Source organism: Xenopus laevis, chromosome 2L (assembly GCF_017654675.1).
Source record: "Xenopus laevis strain J_2021 chromosome 2L, Xenopus_laevis_v10.1, whole genome shotgun sequence".
In the NCBI taxonomy this organism is placed as follows: Eukaryota; Metazoa; Chordata; class Amphibia; order Anura; family Pipidae; genus Xenopus; species Xenopus laevis.
Window position 1 is genome coordinate 101,528,465 of NC_054373.1, and position 22,545 is coordinate 101,551,009.

The 22,545-nt window shown below is 40.2% G+C and overlaps 1 protein-coding gene across 3 annotated transcripts; it reads right to left on the bottom strand.

Annotated features, from left to right (window-relative positions):
- Positions 1-1,504: 1,504 nt before the first annotated feature.
- On the bottom strand, positions 1,505-21,961 carry kctd7.L (potassium channel tetramerization domain containing 7 L homeolog). Of its 3 annotated transcripts, XM_041582254.1 has the most exons (5): positions 21,402-21,961; positions 20,393-20,394; positions 16,126-16,323; positions 7,672-7,850; positions 1,505-2,623 (listed from the first exon to the last, which is right to left on the bottom strand). In XM_041582254.1, the coding sequence occupies exons 1-5, from the start codon at positions 21,513-21,515 to the stop codon at positions 2,247-2,249; spliced, it is 870 nt and encodes a 289-aa protein (XP_041438188.1). In that variant the 5' UTR covers positions 21,516-21,961; the 3' UTR covers positions 1,505-2,246. The 3 variants fall into 3 exon arrangements, with proteins under 3 accessions (XP_041438188.1, XP_041438186.1, XP_041438187.1); XM_041582252.1 differs by lacking the exon at positions 20,393-20,394 and having other exon boundaries at positions 16,126-16,347; positions 21,366-21,961; XM_041582253.1 differs by lacking the exon at positions 20,393-20,394 and having other exon boundaries at positions 16,126-16,295; positions 21,366-21,958.
- Between the last annotated feature and the right edge of the window lie 584 nt (positions 21,962-22,545).

The window sequence follows — 22,545 nt, forward strand, 5'->3', positions numbered from 1 at the left end:
TTTTCTTTTAATAGACATCTATTTTAAATTGTTCTAAAAAAACATTTTTTAGTTACTAATGTAATAGAATGCTCCAGAAAGCCAAAAAATATCTCGATCACAGTCTATACAAATGTTAGTATATAGAACTTCAGAATGCATACTGTCCTCGTTTGCTTTACAAGGCATTTGTGTTCGATGTCAGGGTGAAGAAGATCAAAACTGGTAAGATAAAGTGGGCAGCATAAAATGAAGTGTAAAGGGAAGAGAAAATCAGATAGAGGGTAAGAAATATAGGAATAAGGAGGAGAAAAAGTGGGAGCAGAATGAGAATTGGCAGTAGAATTTGGAAGGGAAAGAAAATAAACGCTAGAGTAGATGGTGAAAGAGGAATGGTGATATCAAAAGAAAAAGGAGAGAGGAATATGAATACAAAGGGGCAAATTCACTAAGATGCGAAGTTGCGCCAGGCGCAACTTCGCCGCACTTCGCCAGGCGTAGTTTCGCCAGGGCTCCGCAAATTCACTAAAATCCGAAGTTGCGCACAGGGGTAGCGTAAGGTTGCGAAGTTGTGCTAGCGTTGATTCGCTATATAAAGCGAAGTTACGCTAGCGAAGGCTAAATTGCATACGGCGCGAAATTCAAATTTCAATGGAGGAACACGTATCTGCACTACAAATGCCTAGAAAACCTTCAAATCAGCAAATAAAAATTTTATTTTGCCCTACACATGTGCCCACTGTCTAGGTAAGTTGCCATGAGTCAGGAAATGTAGGGGGGAGGAAGGGGAGCCCCAAAAAAATTTCGATCTTTTTCAGCCTATCAGCCATCATGTAGAAAACACGCCAGCGTTTTTTGGGACTTAGAAAAAAAAATGACTTTTTTTTTAAACAATCCCTATCTACTCTATTGCGCTTCGCCAGGTCTGAGGGAAGGAAGTCTAGCGTAAAAGGTAGCGTTCAGTACACTGCGCAAGTTAGTGAATTTGCGTAGTTTCGTCGCTAGCGAACATTCGCCTGGCGTAAGGTTGCAAAGTAACACTAGCGAAACTACGCCAGCGTTCGTTAGTGAATTTGCGCAGTATCGAAAATGCCAAACGCTAGCGAATTAACGCTAGCGTTCGGCACTTCGCGCCTTAGTGAATTTGCCCCAAAGAGTGGAGAAAAATAAAGGAATTAATGGGAACAAAATAGATAAAAGCATACATACAGTATATATGCAGGGCCTAAATAATATTGCTGGCCCTTGGTAAAAGTGTAGTTTAAAGTGTAGTTTAAAGTGGAGTGGCTTGAAAACATCTAACATCTTATTGCACCAATAAATTACCATCCTTGCTTTGTGTGGTGTATCCTGGCATGACCAAAAGTAGGAGATCTGGGAGTCAAAAACCTCAGAAAATGGTGATTTTAAATAAAAGTTGGGTTATTAAACCTACTGGTGTACAATAGCAGTAGACCCTCCTAAATATATGCCACCCCATTTCAATCCAAGTAATATATATATTCTTATTATCTTCTTCCATTTAGAAAACAATAAAAAGCATCTTATTGTGAATAAAAAATGTCTGCGGCTTAGAATATATTTAGGGAGAATAAGTACTTGCCTACGCTGCCAGCCAAAATAAGTTATGGATCCAACATAACTCATCATGATGTGCATCATGCTGCCCAGTGTATTCATAATATAAAAGTTTCTATTTAGGCATATGAATCATTGTATGATTGTATATTATACAAATAAATATATGAATAAATCACATTTATAGTTTGTCTCAGAACCATTATTTAAACAGTCAAACAGGAAAAACTTCCCATTGTGGCTCTGTGCTGGAGGTACAAAAAACATTACCAGCCATTTAGCTTTGCCCTTACTGTGGGGCTGTGTCTGTGCAAACTATAAACAGCCTGACAAAATTTCTAAGGAAACAGCAAAAGGAAAAACTAAAAAAAAAAAGTTTTAGGAATTTGTCAATGAACTTGCAGTCAGGTAGCTAACTCCTGTTATGGGAACAGTAATTATAAGTGTGCTAGGTTACTGAAGGCATCAGCGCACCGTGCAGTTTAATCATGTTCTTTTTATCACTAACATTTCTCTCAGTGGTGTAATATCCCACCATATTTAGCTTATTACATTATCTTCTGCCCAGCGCTATGCTGTATTATATACATATTAATAGCCATCTAGTACAAAACAGTGAGCAGTTTGTTGCATTTGAAGTCTGTTTCAAAAGATTTGGTCCTAGAGTTCCTAGAGTTGCCCATAAAATCTTACCACCATGTGATCTTGAACTCATAGATTGGGCGCTTGCAGTAATAATGATTTATGAGATGTTTGTCACAGACACCTATGCACTGGTGTTCCACCGCAATGCCTCTCTCTGATAGATCAGTAACTATACAATGAAGAAGGTCATACACATCTGCCACTGCTTCCCATGGCCCAAAAGAGACATCAACCTCACAATGGTGCTCAAAAAGTTTTGATTCACTTTCACTCCTTTCGAAGCGCAATGCATTGAATTGAGGGCACTCATAAGGTGTGATGGGCATCTCTTCTTTAAACACGCAGACCTTCAGTTTGGCAAAGCGCGCTTTCCTCTGTATAGCTCTGTGTTTCCCAATGTCAATAATGCGCTCCAAGTGGTCTTAACAGAAAGGAGAAATTGATTAAAAAAAATAGAATTTTTATAAAGCACACAGATATAGATCTGTAGGTCTACAACAGAATAATGTTTGTTTTAAGAATTGGTTCTGTATCATAACCCCCACCCCTTCCCACCCCATGCCAAACCCACATCACACAGATCAGTGCAGGTGTTGGGAAAGGGGGGCGTTAACTCTATATATATATATATATATATATATATATATATATATATATATATTGTCCAACGAGATCGCACACCATGGTATAAAAATTTAAAACATATCGTTTATTTCGTAAGAATAAAAACAGCCAAGGTAAGCTTATCCATACTCATCCATATGGAGCTCTGTGCAACATTTTGGGTGCTTGCTGCTCCCTTTCTCAAGCTGATCTCCATGCAGTACTAGGACTACAAGTCCCAGAGGCTCGCTTAAGCCCTGTGGCGTCCCATGTGGTAAATACGCAGCGCTAGTGTGCAGGTGACAACGTCAGCGTCGCGCCGGCGTAATTTCACTTACCATGGACGTCTCAACAGTGACCACCATTTTGGAAATGGGCTCAATATGTAAGGCAGTATTGTTTCAATACATAATAAATAGTAGAATGGCCAAAAACATACATTGATAATATTGGCATGATTATGAACATTTTTGAAGGAATAAAGATAATTTATACAGAATGCATGAATAAACCCCCAGGGGGATAAAGCTAATTAATAAATAAATGAAGGTCAAAATCCTTGTTCAAGCCCAGTGGGCTACGGGTTTTTAACCTATGTATCCATTGAACTTCTGTCTTTTTCAACAGGAGTACCCTGTCACCTCCCCTTTGAGGCTGAGGTACCTGTTGCATAACCCTAAATTTTAAATCCTCCGCTGTGTGTCCCTTTTCTATACAATGTTTAGAGACTGATAGAACACTGTTGCGAGTATTGACCGTGGATCTGTGTTGTGAAAATCTATCCCTTACTTTTTGAGTGGTTTCACCCATATATATAAGATTACAAGGGCAAACTAACATGTACACTGCAAAGCTAGTATCACAGCTATAATGATGTTCATTGTTGGATCGGTAAAGGTAGCTCCAGTTAGAACAAAACGACATTGTGCACATCCCCTACATCGAAACATACCTTAATTTGGGGGCCCCATAAAGGTGTATTGTCTGGGTGAAGGTGTTATTTCTGCCTGTGTGTTCTGCCGGCGTGACGGCTGGTCGCTTTTGCACCACGCCGTCAAGCTGACGTCGTCGCCTGCGCACTAGCGATGTGTATTTACGCCTCGCTGCTCCACACAAACCACCACATGGGACGCCACAGGGCTTAATCGAGCCTCTGGGAATTGCCTAGTACTGCATGGAGAGCAACTTGAGAAAGGGAGCAGCAAGCACCCGAAACGTTGCACAGATCTCCATTATGCTTACGAAATAAATGCTATGTTTTAAACTTTTATAACATGGTGTGCAATGTCGTTGGACAATGTACATATGTTTAGTGAAGTGACTCACCACATTTAGAGATAACGCACCCAGTACAGCTTAATCACTGCTTTTCAGCGAGTGTGCAATACACATGTTGGACTTTTTGTATATATATATATATATATAAAACCAAAGGAATGGTGCACTCCTTGACAAAATTAATACCTGGGTGCCAGCATGAGAAATAAGCAGTGAACAAGCATTACGGCACTCACAGGGTTTTAGTGGAAAAAAAAAAATGTTTTATTATTAAGCCTCAACGTTTCGATCCCCTACAGGCGGATCGAAGCCTCAATGTTTCGATCCCCCACAGGCGCCAAAATCTGTTGCTAGGCAACCATACAGGTGTCAGTGAAAGTGCTCAAATCTATTAGCCAGTGATATCATCTAAAAGGCACATAGGGAAAACAAGAGTGCAGTACTGTGAGTGCACAGTGTCAGTATAAAGGCCACTCCCCCGACTCCTGCTCTAACTGTCAGTGCGTGTCAAAGGCGACCTATCACTGAGCAGCGGTGGGTGTATACTGTGCTTCTACCGGGTCTCTGTACTTCTGCATTATTAGTTCATTTGTAATTAGAGAAAATAACCTACTTTTCTATTTATGTGCATTTGTTTTTATGTTAGTTCTAGTATTTCTAAACATACTGTATGCTATACACCACATAGAGCGTGATAAAGACTACAAAATGATCATACACCTTAGTTAAGGTATCTATTATAACTTGCATTTCATACAATTATATCATTTTTGTTTGTTTTGTATATTAGTAAATTAAAAACACAGTTGTGTTGTGAAAATGTTCACTCTGCACAGTCTACAATAATTCCATGACCAAAAATCATATTTATTCCCATTATTCTGTAATTTTATAATAATGCAGGCTATACATTGCTTTACTTTCCAGTGCCTGCTCCAGATAAGAATAAAAAAATAAGTCTTGCTTTATATGTACAGTACTCTCCACAATTAGTGAATACCACTGTAACATTCCAGGAAACTACCCATACAGCTAGTACTTTGGGTCAGATCTTGTAGCTAAAAGCTGGAATGCATATTTATGATTTAGTCGGGCTGAGTTGGGAAATTCCATTTGAATATCTGCTCTTGGCAGCAAATCAAAATAAACCCATTTATAACAAATGCTACTTTTCTTTTAAAGCCATCAAATTATCCCACAAAAAAGTATGGGTCCTCCATAACGGTCGGGACCTGTGGTTTTCTGGATAAGGGATCTTTCCATAATTTAGCTCTCCATCCCTACATACAAAACAAACAAAACTCATATTAACGTTAATTAAACCCAATAGTATTATTTTGCCTCTGATAAAGATTAATTATATTTTTGTTCAGATCAAGTACAAGGTAATTGTTTTATTATTGCAAAATAAAAAAGAAAAATCGTTTTTAAGAATGTAAATTATTTGATAGAATGGAGAATGGGAGATGGCCTTCCCGGACCTTTCCTGATAATGGGTTTCTGGATAACGGATACCATACCTGTATTTCAAATACATCAGATATATCAAACAGCTCAAATGGCAATTTGTAGCATAGCACATCTAATAAAAATGAAGAAACACACTAAAAATGTTAGGGATCTACCAAATGCATTTTTGTTTTTTTGGATTCTGCTATATCCTTTACAAAATAACTGGAAATTGAATATATTAGTGTTTATTTAGAGGTTTTAAAAATAATCAAAATGTATATTTAAAACAGGTTGAGGTACTTATCAGGAGCAATACAGCTTACACAATATGAAAGGAAGCTCACTTTAACAGCTATACTATGTCCCTAAGGGTTTGGATTTGATTCATCAAGCACTTAGGGAATGGCCAGATCTGAATCTTGCAGAAAGAGATGGAATTTGGCCAAATCCTGGGTTCAGGACAAAACCAAATATATTACAAAGATTGAATATTATAAGTTGAATAATATTTATGTCCTCAAGTATATATTGCCTCCAATGAAGGCATAATACCTCAGGGGAGTATACCTATAACAGGGGTGTCCAAACTTTTTTCCACCAAGGGCCATATGCGGTAAAATACACAAACAGCCGGGCCACTCACTCGAGGTGAAGTAAGTACGTACGCCGTGCAGGTCCTCTCCATTGAATATACAATGAGCATATATCTGCAGAGGGAAAACACTAGCACAGCTCCCAGTTTATACCAAATTTTTGTTGTAGTTATTCTGCCTTCTCACCCCTGTCAAATCAACAGCAGAAATATATATGAAAGGCGAAAACGATTAAAGCAGGATAAATATCTCGTGCCAAACGCTGCGCATTTTTTAATTCTTGATAAACCCTCAATACCCTCTCTTTTGTAACAATCAACTTAGTTTAGGAGGATTTTCGGACACATGCGCAGTAGCTCTGTACCGGCAAATGTCTCTACTGCGCATGCGCCGCTGAATCCAATTGCAGGCCAATTAAAAATGGATATCGGGCCGCATTTGGCCCACGGGTCGTAGTTTGGACACCCCTGCTCTATAAAATCCCTACCCTAGGGGGCACATTTACTAAGGGTCGAAGTGAATTCGAAGTGAAAACAGCTAAATTCAAACAAAAAAAACTCAGACTATCGAATTTTTTCAATTCGATGGTAGAATTTCGAAGTTTTAACACTTTGAAATTCGACCCATAGTAAATGTGCCCCTAAGTATCAATAATAGGTAAAAAAATGAAAGTCTATCCCAGCTCATATCATAGCCAGGGAACTAACTACAGTTCTTGCAGGTGAATATAGGATAGCTGTGTAAACCTCAGCAGCTTGCCAGCTTTTTATTGTAGTGGTCTTATTATCCAGCATGCAACATATTTGGAGGCCAGACTATAATAAAACAGATGTTATCCAAAAAAAGTCGGCAGAGCCATTATGCAGCCTTGGGAACAAAAAATCCCGAATGCCAACCCTCATGACAAGATAACTGCAAATTACGCTTTATTGTGCGTCCACACAACATGTTTCGGGCACCAAGCCCTTTTTCAAGTGATTCCCAAATTCGTATATACTGTACATTATTAATACAAATAGGAGGCCAGGGCCACTACTATTAACTACTAAAAGTATGGCTAATGTGTGAAACATTGCTGTTGGGACAACCCTCATGGCAGCCTGTACTACTGTATGTTGCTAATAATTATGCAGTTCTTTTACCTTCTTTGCAAATGAGTACCTACATGGCACAAAACTTTTTAACTTTTTTCTGCTCTTTACAACTCGCTGATGTTACCACCAGTTTACACATTTATTCAAATTGTCTCAGTAAACTATGAACTGATGCTGCACTTTTTACCTTTGTGGTTCATGGAGCCTCTATTTCACCTTAATGAAATACCAGATGTAGTTTGCAGGTAATTTGCACATTTTTGTAACCAAAAATTATATCTAAAATGTTTCTAAAAAAAATTACATTCTTTACACTGAAAACTAAATGATGAATCGCTAAGAGGTTAGTAAAATGGGTGGTAAATTAGGATAGCTGGTCATAATCTGTTTCAAGCCCATTTTCTAGTGTATTTGCTGTAATAGACTGAATCATGTTTCCTGGGTATTACCTTTGTAATAAGGCATCAGGTCTAGGAAGGCTTGTCTCACTTTTTCTCCAGTAAGTGGTTGCATTTTGTCCAAAATGTCTAGCAGTGGCCCAATCGAATAGTACTGAGCTTCCTTGTATACCATCTTCACCCTTTCTTGGGGAGGGAGATCTCCACAGCGCAGAAAGTTCAGAATATCTCTAAAAACATATATATTACAGAAAGAGAAAAATATAATTTGATAAGCAAAACACTTAAAATAAGTGTTTTATTTAGTAAACCTCGATTTTTTTAAAGGGGAAAATCAAATTTTTAGTGGGAAAAAACTCGAAGATTTATTGTACCCAAAATATAAAAATCCGAATATACTCCAGCTAAAAACGGTCAAGGTCATGTAGAAGTCAATGGCAAATGTCCCTGAAGATGTTTCTTGACATAGTGATCTGCTCTGGTTTTCGAACAATATTCCGAAAGAGTCAGGGATTTCGGACGACAACTCCGATTTTGGCTTTCGAATTGTCTCACGATTTTTTTGAGACTTTTCCCGCATCAACTTATTTGAGCCTATAAATGAGTTAAATTTGTGGATGGGTGTTAGGTCGACTTTGTTTTAATAAAAAATTAGATAAACTCGAGTTTTAGTAAATACCCCATATTACTCTTCAAATTCTTATGTTAAAATGGTAGAAAAAATGGTAAAAATCATATAACTACACTCTAACAAAGCATTGTTTATGCAACTGAAAGTCACTAGGAACAATTCACTTCCAAATAATTACCGGCCACTACTGCAATCTACCTAACAGCTGAAGTGGTCATGTAGAAATCAATGGCAGTTGTCCTTCACAAATTATAAAACTCGGCTCTATAACGTAAATAGCTGGCAGAATTCAGTTTCCATCTCAGCAGAAAATTTCAGTGAGCATGAGCAGGACAGTTTGTAAAGGCTTTGCTGTAACAGTAGACATTTTGCAGTACATCTTGGAGACACGCTGTACAATATGTTTCCCATACTGAATACATGGATGATTTTGGCTGCCTTTACAAGCAGCTCTGGCAAGGAGTTCCCAATTTAGTTTCACTAATAATTCTTCTAATGTTCTTTATTAATGTTCTAATTTAAATAAATAATTAATGTACATAATAAATGCCACTTAAAGGCTCTTCAATGTGCTTCCTTTAAGAAATGTTTCCTGCTTAACACAGAACATCTGTCCACATTAGTCTTGCCACAAACTGGCTTTCAGACACATGCTCACAAGGCATATCAGCCATAAACCATCCCAAACTCTGTCTGGGATACTTTTTAGCACTTGTTTAACAATTTTAACAAATCTGCCTTGATGTAATGTGAGTGTTCAGCTCACTGGAACAGAACCAAAACTCACTCTCACTATAAACAAGAAATGTTACTTCCAGTATCAGCTGACAGAGCAGAATGTGCAGCTTCTCCCTCAACAACAGCTAAAGGTAAAGAGCAAAGAGGGTTAGGTGGCTAATTCCCCTAGCCATGTATTGTCAGTGTTAGTTGCCAACTGACCATATTATAAAAGAAAAGTTACCCTAAATATAATTTCCTTCCAATAATTAGATACCAGTCTCTTTAGTTACCAAACCGAATCAATCAATCATACAATAGAACAAAATACAGCTGGGCATGCACGCGCCATTAAAATCATGTGAAACAAAGTTTTGAATGATTCTTGGTGTCTATATGGTTGTTTGACCATTCTGACCAGAGTTACAGCTTATTTATTACATCAAGGATCACCATTTATACATGGCCCTGGTCAGAGAGAGTTTTTAATTCTGTGCCCCATGTTTTATTATAACAAAGTCCTGTACAGGTTTGGGCTGGGGGAAATGGTATGTTCATATGTTAACCTTATGTACCTTGACATTTGCAGTACAATACTGGTGAATAGCTAGAAAAAAACCTATTTCAGGTTCTTCCTGGGGTCTGCCGCTGCTGGTAACTAAGAGCCGAATTTCTGTTTTTCAACCCGGAAATTCGGCTCTTCTAGTGCAGATAGCGCAATTGCACTAGCGACTGGGCCATCCAGACCTTCTCTGGCACGAAGTGGTCTGCCCCCTCCGAGCTGAAAGGTGAGTGCTGTGGGGAGGGGTGGGGGCTGCAAAATGAAGGCCGTCTCAGGTGGAAAAATGGACAGGATCACCCCTTTTAGTAGTTTCACCAAGACCTGCCAGATCTCAGATCAAGAGCTCACTGTACATAGTGAAGTCAGAGACTTTGGACATTGAAAGAGGACTTCTGATATGTCCCCTTCTCCATCAAGTCAAACTTCATCCTGAAAGATTGGTTTGGCGGTGAGGGTGCTGCCCTGAAGTAATGGGAGGACCAGCATCAGCTGATTATGTTTTTTCAGAAGGCCACTGTGTGCGTAAAGTACCATATTTTCATAGCCTTACCATGCCTCTGAGTACAGACAGAACACAGCACAATTTGACGTACATAAAACACTAGTGTTTACAGCTTATACCATGTGCTACAGAATTCCTCTGGTTATTATACATGACCCTGGTCAGTCTTGATCCAGAGAGAGTTTTTCATTATGTATCCCATATTTTATTAAAGAAATTCCTTTAAAGGTTTGGGCTGGGGGAAATGTTCTGTTCATATGTTAAACTTATGTACCTTGACAGTTGCAGCACAGTACTGGTCAATAGCTGGAAAACTAACCCATTTCAGGTTCTGTCTTGGGTCAGAATAATCTGTCCACTTTCACTTCATTTTTTTTGTTTGTTGTACAGAGCTCTTCGCTAAAGGCATCAGACAAAATCCAGAGATTAGCAGTATCACCAGGACCTGCCAGATCTCAGATAAAGAGCTTGCTGTACATGGACAATGTGATCAGCAGACAGCAAGAGCACTCATCCATAACTGCAAGAATTCAACGGCACGAAGTCAGAGACAATGCAGAGACAATGCACTTTGGACATTGAAAAGGGGACTTCTGATATGCCCCCTTTTCCATCAAGTCAAATTTCATCAAAATCTTGAAAGATTGGTTTGGTGGTAAGGGTGCTGCCCTGAAGTGCTGGGAGGACCAGCCCTAGCACCTGATGTATTTTCAGAAGGCCACTGTGTGCTTTAAGTACTATATTTTCATAGCCTTACCATGACTGTGGGTACAGACAGAACACAGCACAGCTTATACCCCATGCTACAGTACTCCTCTGGTTATTCCAGTCTGATTTTGGCTTATTGCCGTCAAAGGACCATAGAGACTGATAATTGTTTATAAAACCGCATGCATGCCCTGACAAGTCTTGTTATAAAAATAACTAATAACAATTTAAATGTCACTTGTTTAAATATCACTCTTATTTTTAAGGTCTGAACTGTAAACAGAGACTATATGCAGTATAAATGAATATTCCATATTCATTTATACTGCACTTCTATATAATTTGTCATTTGTACTAAATCTATTCTGTATACAAAATTATCCCTAGCAGAAAATGAATGTCTCTCATGGTTTATAAGTATTTTGACCATATACAAAGATAAAAAATATACAAAAGACCTATTTCTCTTCAAAATCTGGTTAGCGCACAAAAGGATGTCATTATATCACAAACTCCATTCTGTACATTTTAACAATCAAACAATCAAATGTATAACCTCCATGTAACAGACACACTTATGTGCAAAGTTACTTACAGAATAAATTATGTAAATAATAAAAACTTGGACAGAATATATAATAGTGTAACTAACTAGTGCATGTCAAGTTAGATTTGAATGACAAAATAGATATTTGTGACAGAAAGCAAGATTTTATAGTACAGGATTTATTCTTTCCACAAAATGAAAGCTCAGTTTCACAAAACAGATAAAATATCCATTCTCTGAAGCAATACTGTCAGTCACATTCCTGAACCAATAAGAACAAAGCTTACTGCCATATAACAAACAGATGAAAAGTTGCCAGCTCTGCTTCACATGGCTGCATCATGCCTTAAAAAGGGCTGCTGCTAAACACTACAGTTTCCTAATTGGAAGTTCTTCCAAATGGCTGAGAAATATAATGATTCACTGATAATGATTGTAGAGAAAGAAAAGTATGTGAAACATAAATATGATACTTTTAGGTGATATAAAAATCCGAATATACTCCAGCTAAAAACGGTCGAGGTCATGTAGAAGTCAATGGCAAATGTCCCTGAAGATGTTTCTTGACATAGTGATCTGCTCTGGTTTTCGAACAATATTCCGAAAGAGTCAGGGGTTTCGGACGACAACTCAAAAAAATGTGGACATTTTGGTTAAGGGCATTCCTGCTGTTTGCCATTGTATTATGATTCATTCCTGTTCCTGTTTCCCTCTTTCTGACTAAGCTGAGAGCAATAATGGGGAAGGCCGCACCTACCTGCCATGTTGTAATAAATGCACCAGAAGTTCCTGTGCTTGTCTGGCTATTTTACATGAACTATCACAGCAGAATCATTTAATCCATTACCTGCCATTTTAACACAATTATTATCTTGCAGCCTAACCCATCATAGGCCTAATATCCCTTTAATAACATCTGACAAACTCTCAGAGTCACTAATAAGCTTGTATATGATTGTTAGACTCCAATGTCTCCTCCTAACTGTAATCTTGCACCAGTTAGCTTTTAGCAGTCTCTTAATAATTTGCTTAGCTATAGTTCAACTACTACATAATAGGTTTAGCCAGAGACGTGGGACTGATCTAGGGTTGCCACCTGTCTGGATTTCACCCAGACATTCCGGTTTCTGGAAGGGCTGCCTGGGTGAAAAGTCCGGATTTCCAAATTAAGAAATCCAACAGGACACTGAAGTAAATGACAATCGCTGATTGCAACATAATCAGTCCTGTCCCTCATGTCACCTGGCACGTCCCCCCTACATCACCGGCCACTCCCTGTCCATTTTTGCTGGAAAAAAAGGCGGCAACCCTAGACTGATCAAATGTCACATATTCTGTATAGTATGACAGGCGACTGAGACAGGAATTAGGTAAGCAGGATCAAACTGCAGCAGCACATTCAATTCTCGCGTGTCTCTGTGATCACATATGAATGAATGTGCGGCAGTAGGAAAGTAAGTCACAGTCACGGAATCCACCTTTAGTTTCTGGGTGGGAGGGGGGAGCTGGCAGCTCAGAAGGAGAGGAGCCTGTGTGTAAGGGGAGAGAGAACAGAGGTTTAAAAAATCACCGAGACTGGCTGCTGCAGTGGGAATGGGGAGGCGAGTTGGCTGTGGTATCATTGTAAGGCAGAGCTGCGTCCGGTGAGTGAGGAGGGGTCCAGTCGGCAGCAGGATTCTCAAGTGCAGCAGGCGCATGTGAGGTGCTGCTGTGACATTCAGCTCCTCTTCCACTCTTTGCTGCGGGCCAATTAAAAATGGATTGCGGGCCGTAGTTTGGACACCCCTGATGTAGTAGTTGAACTATAGCTAAACGCATTATTAAGAGACTGCTAAAAGCTAACTGGTGCAAGATTACAGCTAGGAGGAGACATTGGAGTCTAACAATCATTTACAAATCTTATTACTGTCTCTGAGAGTTTGTCAGACATCAATGAAGGGATATTAGACTTATTATAATGATGGGTTAGGCAGCAAGATGATGTGTGACAAACTGGCTGGTAGTGGATTAAATTATTCTGCTGTGTTAGTTCAGGCAAATCAGCCAAACAAGCTCAGGTACTAACTTCTGGTACATTTACTACAACATGGCAAGTAGGTGTGGCCTGCCCCATTATTGCTCTCAGTTTAGGAATGAATTATAAGACAATGGCAAAACAGCAGGAATGCCCTTAACCAAAATGTCCACACAAGCAGGTTACTACAATAAGAATAGCCATATCACCTAATATGATCACATTTAAGTTTTGCATACTTTTCTTTCTCTACAATCATTATAAGTGCAGCATTATATTTCTCAGCCATTTGTAAGAACTTCCAATTATGAACCTGTAGTGTTTAACAGCAGCCCTTTTAAGAAATGTTTGTTCGTGTTTATTATTATGCAGCACAGGCCAGGGACATTAGAGGGTGCCCTCTATAGCAGGCCAGATAATATCCTATGCCTTAGGGATGATGCAGCCATGTGAAGCAGAGCTGGCAACTTTTCATCTTGTTTGTTACATGGCAATAAGCTTTGTTCTTATTGGTTCAGTAATGTGACTGACAGTATTACTTCACAGAATGGTTATTTTATCTGTTTTGTGAAACTGAGCTTTCATTTTGTGGAAAGAATGAATCCTGGACTATAAAATCTTGCTTTCTGTCACAGATATCTATTTTGTTATTCAAATCTAGTTTGGTATGCAATAGTTAAGGGCTGACCAACTGGCGCCCCACTCCCCCCCTTCTGTGGCCCCCCACATGCTGTGTCTTCTTACCATATGTAAGGTATCACTACAGAGATTAACTGGCCCCTGCATTGTTTAAACCTCAAATTCAGACTCTAATCCCCTGTATTGTTCACACCTGTGATCCCCCTGCATTGTTCACACTTGTGACACCTCTATTGTTTATATCCTAAAGCCTGTACTGTTCACACCTGAGACCCAGACTGAAACTGCCCACATGGTTCACACTTTATTCAAAATCCTAATGGGGCACCAGCACTGTGTCACTGTATGTAGTACATATTAGAATGATAGCTTTCCCTGTCTCCTGCTCTGTTCTGCCTTCCCTCCCTGTGTGTGCCATTCTCTACTTGCCCAGTGCTGCTTGTGTGTGCCATTCTCTGTAGTAGCGTAACTAGAGGGGGACGGGCCCTGGTGCGTGACGCGTAGCCTGGCCCCGCCCCCTCAGTACCGCCCCCATTTTCAGTGGCGCGCGGGCGGCCGGGGGCCCCTGCTCCCCCGGTAGTTCCGCCACTGATGCTCTGTTCGCCCAGTGCTGCTTGTGTGTGCCATTCTCTGCTGGCCCAGTGCTGCTTGTGTGTGCCATTCTCTGCTTGCTTAGTGCTGCTTTGGTGTGACATTCTCTGCTTTCCCAGTGCTGCTTGTGTGTGCCATTCTCTGCTTGCTTAGTGCTGCTTTGGTGTGACATTCTCTGCTTGCACAGTGATGCTTGTGTGTGCCATTCTCTGCTTGCCCAGTGCTGCTTGTGTGTGCCATTCTCTGCTTGCCCAGTGCTGCTTGTGTGTGCCATTCTCTGCTTGCCCAGTGCTGCTTGTGTGTGCCATTCTCTGCTTGCCCAGTGCTGCTTGTGTGTGTCATTCTTTGCTTGCCCAGTTCTGTTTGTGTGTGCCATTCTCTGCTTGCCCAGTGCAGCTTGTGTGTGCCATTCTCTGCTTGCCCAGTGCTGCTTGTGTGTGTCATTCTCTGCTTGCCCAGTGCTGCTTGTGTGTGCCATTCTCTGCTTTCCCAGTGCTGCTTGTGTGTGCCATTCTCTGCTTGCCCAGTGCAGCTTGTGTGTGCCATTCTCTGCTTGCCCAGTGCTGCTTGTGTGTGCCATTCTCTTCTTGCCTAGTGCTGCTTGGGTGTGCCATTCTCTGCATGCCCTACACTACCTGTGGGATGTAAGCATGTTAGGGGTTTGTTCTTGGGGTTTGTTAGCATTTGGAAATTGTTGTTAAGGGCCCTTAAGGTGTTTAATCATGTGTTGGGGTGTTGTTGTATTATCCACAGGGGAGGATGAGCCATATGGATTTAAGGGTATGTTTTTAATATGACTTCAATTTTTCACATATGAGTGATGAGGGATTTCCCTGCAGTGAGCAACCATTGGTTTTTTGGTGTGCTACCACCGTTAACGTGGACATGATCTTAAAAGTTCTTGTGGTAATATGCGTGTGGTTTACAGTGGTTGTGGTTTAAAAGGGGGAGTGGCCAACACTGACTTCAATTATCGGCCCTCCACCACATATGCCAGTAAAAGTTTGTCCTTCGGTACCACAGAAGTTGGACAGCACTGCCACTAGTTAGTTACACTATTATATATTCTGTCAAAGTTTTTTTTTACATAATTCATTCTGTAAGTAACTTTGCACATAAGTGTGTCTGTTACATGGAGGTTATACATTTGTGAGACAGATTGCTTGTTAAAATGTACAGAATGGAGTTTGTAATATAATGACATCCTTTTATGCACTAACCAGATTTTGTTCTCATTCTTTAATAGAAATAAGTCTTTTGTATAATTTTTTATCTGAGTATGGTCACAAATACTTATATACCATGAGATACGTTAATTCTGTGTATTAGGGATAGTTTTGTGTACAGAATGTATTTGGGACAAACAGCACCCCATACTTTTAAAGACCCAGGACTTTGTGGTCTTTCCTAGAATGCGCGTCTGATAAAAGGATCTCTCAATAAAAGTTAGCAGAGTATTAAATAAACTAACAGTAAAAAAAAACTATACTTTTTTCAGTTTGGGAATAAAACACTATGATATACAAAAACTGTACTCAACTTCATTATTTATTGTACTTACGTAGCATTTATTGAAGCCTTTTAGAACTCTTACCCGAAATAGGTGCCATCTCTGTCAATAAAGTATCTCCCTTCTGCATCTGTTGGAACGTAGTGGCGCCCACTAAACATAGCAGCCAGCATGGTGTCCTCGTAGCGTAGGAGTGTTGACAGCCTGGTTGTAAAGCCCATCCCTCCCACATTAAGTGGAATAACTTCAGGAAGCTGCGGAAGCATAAATAATAACGTACGTCTTCCACCATCAAAGGATAATGATCTAAAGCGTATAATAAAAGGTACTCATAAGGAGAGCATGTGTTCCAGATGCTTAGAGATACTGCAGCCTATGTTCTGTACCAGAGGCAAAGCGAGGCAAGGTCAGAAGGACAGTAGAAAGAAGCTGAACATGACTTCACTCCATAAGCAACTGCCACTGATCAATAACGAGAAAAACAGAGAATTGCTAATTTGCAGTTTATCATTGTATATAAATGTCAAACTAGAGTTATATTCAAAGGGAAATGAGAGTGGCATCTTGTTATTAACACATGCAATATAAGGTATTTTCCTTATATCAGATGATGAAATATCCATCATTTTTAAAAATGTATAAACAGATTCAGGTTAAAACAGAATATTTCCTTTAACTATAGAGCAGCCTGCACAAGTTAACTCTTGCATCGTACCCTGTTCAAAAACAATATCATTGTCCATCTGGATTTCTCACTGTCGAGCAAACTGTTCCTCTAGAGGCCTTAGAGTATTTCTGAAATGGCTTTTTTTTTGCATGCTTCTCTCAAAGACTTAAAGCACATTATCAGGCAGCAGATTTAGAAATTTAGAACAACAGGAAAGTGAAGAGCAGTAAAGGGCCTAATGACAAGCATTCTTTAAATAATTTAATATATGGCTAAGCACATTTCAGACTTTCGCCTCGAAAAAGCTACTAAGCCTAACGAGTTGGCGATCTCTTGCTTTTATGCTCTCCTTTTTTAAATCCTAAACAGCATTTGGTCTGGGTTCATAACGGTTGTGGGGCTAACTCATTGGCTACAATACAGTGCCTTTCCTTCAGTTCTTAATCCTTCCTTCCTTTCCAAGGGGCCGTGGTTTTGTGGCTTTTTAGGGTCAGCTTAGCCTTTTCTAAAAATAGGGCAATTTTAACAAACAAGGCCACAGTCCCGATTACCCTGACCTGCCTTCAACTTTGAGGTGTCCCAGGTCTTAGAAAAAAACAGGCAGTTTGTTTACGGGACAACTCCACCCTCTATTGTTTCTAATTTCTATCAATTATTTAATGGATTTTTAGCAAATGGTTTCAACCCACTAATATTTATGGTCATAATAATGTTATACTATTCCTTTTTTAATTAGACACTTATATTATTATTATACAATTATTTTAATGATAGAATTCTAATTAATTCACATATGCACTGATCAGTACTTTATTTAATTAATTGATCCTGGTATCAAATTGAATCTGCACCTACCATAAATTTTTTGTAACTTTATAAAATTCATGATTAATTGATAATTAGCATGAGTATGGGTCAATGAATTGATTAATGCTTTAAATCAGCACTTGTATTTAATGAACTAGTATTTTATTTTGTGAATTATTACTTGCACTGTACTTTAAGGTTAGCTTTTAATGCAATCCTAACATCTTTTCTTAAGTGAAGTAAATAGTAGTACAACTTATTATTGCGGGGCACCTGTTAATAAATAATTTATATTTTATTTAGGAGTCACAGGCGGGGTTCTTAATAATATTATTATTAATAATAATAAACATGATATTTTTTCCTTTCAGGTGTGCACAGAAGAAAAAAACTTTTTTAACTATAGTTATCATAGGAGCATCTCACTATTTAACAGATTTAAAGGAACAGTAATACCAAAAAATGAAAGTCTTTTAAAATGTAAAGTACTGTTGGCTGCACTGATAAAATTGGTGTATTTGCTTCAGAAACTCTACAATATATTCTATAAACAAGCTTTTGTTTAGTCATGGGGCAGCCATTCAAAGCTAAAAAAGGAGAAAAAAAGCACAGGCTACACGGCAGATAACAGATAAGCTCTGTAGTATACAATGGGATTCTTCAGAACTTATGTTATCTACTGTGTAGCCTGTGCTTGAATGGCTGCCCCCATTGCTACACAGCAGCTTGTTTATATAAACTATAGTTGTGTTGCTGAACAAACACACCAGTTTTACCAGTGCAGGGCAACAGTACATTATATTGTCATTTATTTGAAACATTTTCATTTTTTGGTGTTACTGTTCCTTTAAACTCTTGGTAAGAGTCTTTCAGGTCAGCATTCAGGAAAACTCCCCCTCTGTCAGTACTCAGTTCTGCTTCTTCTGTGATTTTCCCAGAGATAAGGTACATAGCAATCTGTATAGCAGGCACAGCCAGGGAGATTATTCCCTACTGTTTTTGCTGGAATGTATTCCAAAACTTCTGCTTCCTGAACATCCTGATTACCTTCCACTAATACAGGCTGAGGATCAAGGTTGGACATTGAAAAAACTAAAAGGTGCCAAATACATATTGTAATGTGTTAAATATATTTTGACATAGTAACACAATATATGTAATTGTGACTTTTATATAACTTAAAGGAGACATATTGGATAAATGAAAAAAACCCTAATTTTGTATGCAATTATAAGTAATATATGGTGTTGCTTTTACATTGTGCTAAATATTAATATTATCTTTAAAATAGCCCCTTTATTGGAGCTCCCTATAGATATTTTCTGGTCCCTGTCTGTGTTTCAAATGAGGGGTGGGCGTGTCCTAACGGTCCCTGCCGGAAGCACAGTAGGAGGGGGACAGCCAATCACAGCCCTGCAGTCACACAAGCACAGATATGCTTCAGTTCCCTATCAGGTCTTGCTAGCTGCTGATTGGTTCCTGTCCTACAGTGCAGTGAGCTGAGAGCTGCCGGCTCCCCTGCACAGCTTGGGAATTCAGGGAGCAGGAAGTGGAAGAGAATGGAGGAATTATTAACATTTTTGCAGAAATATTCAATAAATCAGCCTGAAACACTACTTTTTTAAGCACAATTCTTCTATATCTAAATGAGTATAATGCACTGGTACATTCTTATTTTTTACACAAAATGTCTCCTTTAATTTCTTTTTCACGAAACAGCTAAACACTTATCAATGCCTTTATCTTATCCCACTTAATCTACTGCAATCTACTTCCCACCTCTTCTTACTTCAATTTGTCTTAAAATCTAGTCACTTTAGAAAGAACAGACTCCAGTGCTGCTGAAATCTTTATCATGCCTGGACTTTGAGTTAACTTCTAGTATGATGTAGAGCAGGAGTGCCCATAGTTTACTAATGCGAGGTCTACTTTTAGTGATGTCCCCTTATGATTTACATCCATAAAAGCATTGTTAGCATTCTGTTCCATGGAAAATGTTACTTTAAAAATGACTTAAATATTGATTTATGACAAAATGTATATTGCTAAATTAAACAAACATCTATTTGTTCTGTAATCTTAACATAAATATCTGAATGAAAATCATGAAACAGGAGGGTGATTTAGAGAAGCTGTTTGTTGACGGTGGGGCTCATTTATCGAATCTGGGCAAATTTGCCCATGGGCAGTTAGCTATAGCAACCAATCAGTGATTACTTTTTAAAGGGGAAGGAAACCTAGTCGGCGCAAACCCCCCACCCCCCCACCCGTTTGTTGCCCACCCTCCCTCCTCCCCCCTGGCCTACCCGTCCCGCTGGGCAAATGCCCCTAACTTGTTTACTTACCCATCTGCGCAGGTTCAGTCCAGGGAGTTCACAGACGACATCTTCTTCCACGCGATCTTCTTCCTGCTTTGAACGGCGCATGCGCAGTAGGATCAGTTCGCCGGCACGATCTACTGCGCATGCGTGTGACTTTTGGCGTGATCCTACTGCGCATGCTCCAAAACGCCGTTCACAGCAGGAAGAAGATCGCGTGGAAGAAGATGTCGTCTGTGAACTCCCTGGACTGGACCTACGCAGAAGGGTAAGTAACAAGTTAGGGGCATTTGCCCAGCGGGACGGGTAGGCCAGGGGGGAGGAGGGAGGGTGGGCAACAAACGGGTGGGGGGGGTGGATTGGTTTGCGCCGACTAGGTTTCCTTCCCCTTTAAAGCCAGTTGCAAGCAGAACAATGAATGCAGCTATTTGATTGGTTGCTATGGGTTACTGCTCATGGGCAAATTTGCCCAGTGTTGATAAATGACCCCCAGTGTCTTGAGATCTACTGATCACCAGCTAAAGGTCTACTGGTAGATCCCGACCTACCTTTTGGGCACCCCTGATGTAGAGAGTGATATTCTGAGACAATTTGCAAATGGTTTTAATTGTTTTATTTGTGGTTTTTGAGTTATTTAGCTTTTATTCAGCAGCTCTCCAGTTTGCAAATTAAGCTTTGACTCGCCCTGCCGATGACATCACAAAAGGGGTGGGGCAGGCGCAAGTCTATTAAGTCGGAAGCCGGCAGTCAGCAGATATAATTTACTGACTACCTGTTTAAAGGAATTTTACTGGTACTGGGCAAACTTAGTGACTTTTACATATGGGGTTAGTGAAAGGGCAGGGCAGCCAAACACCATCCCCAAATAGCTCCTTGTCCCTCAAGCCATAGCCAAAATACATCTTAAACACTGTACATTTTTGGCAACTGAAATAATACTGCACATCTGAAGCCTTGTCTTGAAAAATAGTTGCCTCAAAAGTGGGCACATTGAAAAGCAGTTCCTTCAAATAAATAAATATGTTTATGCCAGTGCATACACTGTTTATTTCCTTTAATAACCAGAGAAAGTGTTAATCGTAGTATGTTTTGTGCCATGGTACAGTTACATGTGGAGTAATACAGTGTGAGGAGGGCTGGAGTGAGAAGAGAAGCAGGGGCCATCTTCACTACTGATTTTCCTCGGTCCCTAAACTGACTGAGAGCAAGGGATGAGAGAGCTGACAGGGTCACGTTACACGTAGCTGGATAGATCCCTCCCCCTACTAGGAACAGATACACTGGCTGCTGCAAGAAGCAGACAGGGAACAAGGAGGGGGCACGGGCTGAGCTTTCACGGTCAGATTTTTCTTCTGCAGCTAAGAACTGGCACTCGACCGAAAAACAATATAAATAACGTGAAACTGCAACCACATTGGGCCGCCTTAAATGATTGGGCCCTGGGCACATGCCCCATTTGCCCTTTATAATTAAAGCAGCCCTGGGAAAAGGTGGTACATTAGATGAGTGACTTGATGTGGCACTGCCCTTACCTGCAGCGGGTGCACTTTGTCCTGCAGTGAGAAGACGGCGTTGGTCGGGGTGGGCGTGGCAGGCTCAATAAGCTCATCTTCAGCATCAGAACTCGACATGGCATCGTCTGTGGTCCCTCGATCTTCCAGCTGGCCTGAAACTACCACCATCCCTCTGCACTTCTCTGCCCAGGGCTTTATCTAGAGGGGTTGGCGGTAGGGAAGTTTGATGGGAGTTCCGGGCACTGCTGGATCAGGGCTGGCATGGGCTCATGGTCCGGTGTCCAGCTGTGTATATATTCTATAGAGGTGTCTATTTCTATGCCAGGCTCTGGGTACAGGTCAGTTGTCAGTGCGTGCAGGCGGGGAACCTGTGTGTATTGATCTAATTGTAGCTGTCACATCACCCTAGAGGTGGCCGTGCTGGAAACTGCTCTGACATCAGGGGGCGGGGCCTAATCATTTTTCTTGGTCCCTGAGTCACGTGTCATTTTATTGGCTGCTGGCTTGTTTATTTGGATTGTGTATGTTCCCTAAGTGTGCTTTTGCCCTGCACTTTATAACATGCCTGCTAATTATTGATGTTTCTGTATAAATGTCACGTTGCTTTCCTCTGTAGAGATATTCTCCTCCTTTATAAATATTCCCCAAAGGCAACAAGACGCATATGTATTAGAGGGGCAATGATAATTCACCAGAGGAGGGCTTTATGGCTCTCTGTTTAGAATTGTTAGGGTTCTTTGAGTAACTGTACTCAGGACTGCTATAATAAAGATGCCCAGGGCCCACTGATGCTAGGCGCCTCGCTGTGGTTGCAGCTCCATATCATTTATATTGTTTTTTTTCAATTTGGTGCTAGTCTTTAGCTGGCCATAGACTCAAAGATGTCGCCAAACGAGCGGATCTTTCCCCGATATGCCACTAACGGCATGACTATATCGGGGGTAATCCGAACGTTTGGCCTTATAGTCGAACGATCGAATTACGATACGCCAAGGGGCTTCGACGGGTCGGTCGGGTAAAAATCAAACCTTCCCAATCGATATCGTGGCCAGATATCGATCGGAAAGACCCGCCGGAAGCCCCCATACACGGGCAGATAAGCTGTCAAATTGGTCCAAACGACCGATATCGGCAGCATTATCTGCCCGTGTATGGCCACCTTTAGCTGCAGTGAACAAAAAAATCTGACCATGACAGC

Bases quoted from the DNA above. Each gene is read 5' to 3' on its own strand.
- kctd7.L (XM_041582252.1), bottom strand. From the start codon at position 21,469: ATGCCATGTCGAGTTCTGATGCTGAAGATGAGCTTATTGAGCCTGCCA. The intron at 16,348-21,365 runs GTAAGGGCAGTG...TATACGCTTTAG, and splicing joins ACAAAGTGCACCCGCTGCAG to ATCATTATCCTTTGATGGTG. The intron at 2,624-7,671 runs GTAATACCCAGG...CTTTCTGTTAAG, and splicing joins CCTGATGCCTTATTACAAAG to ACCACTTGGAGCGCATTATT.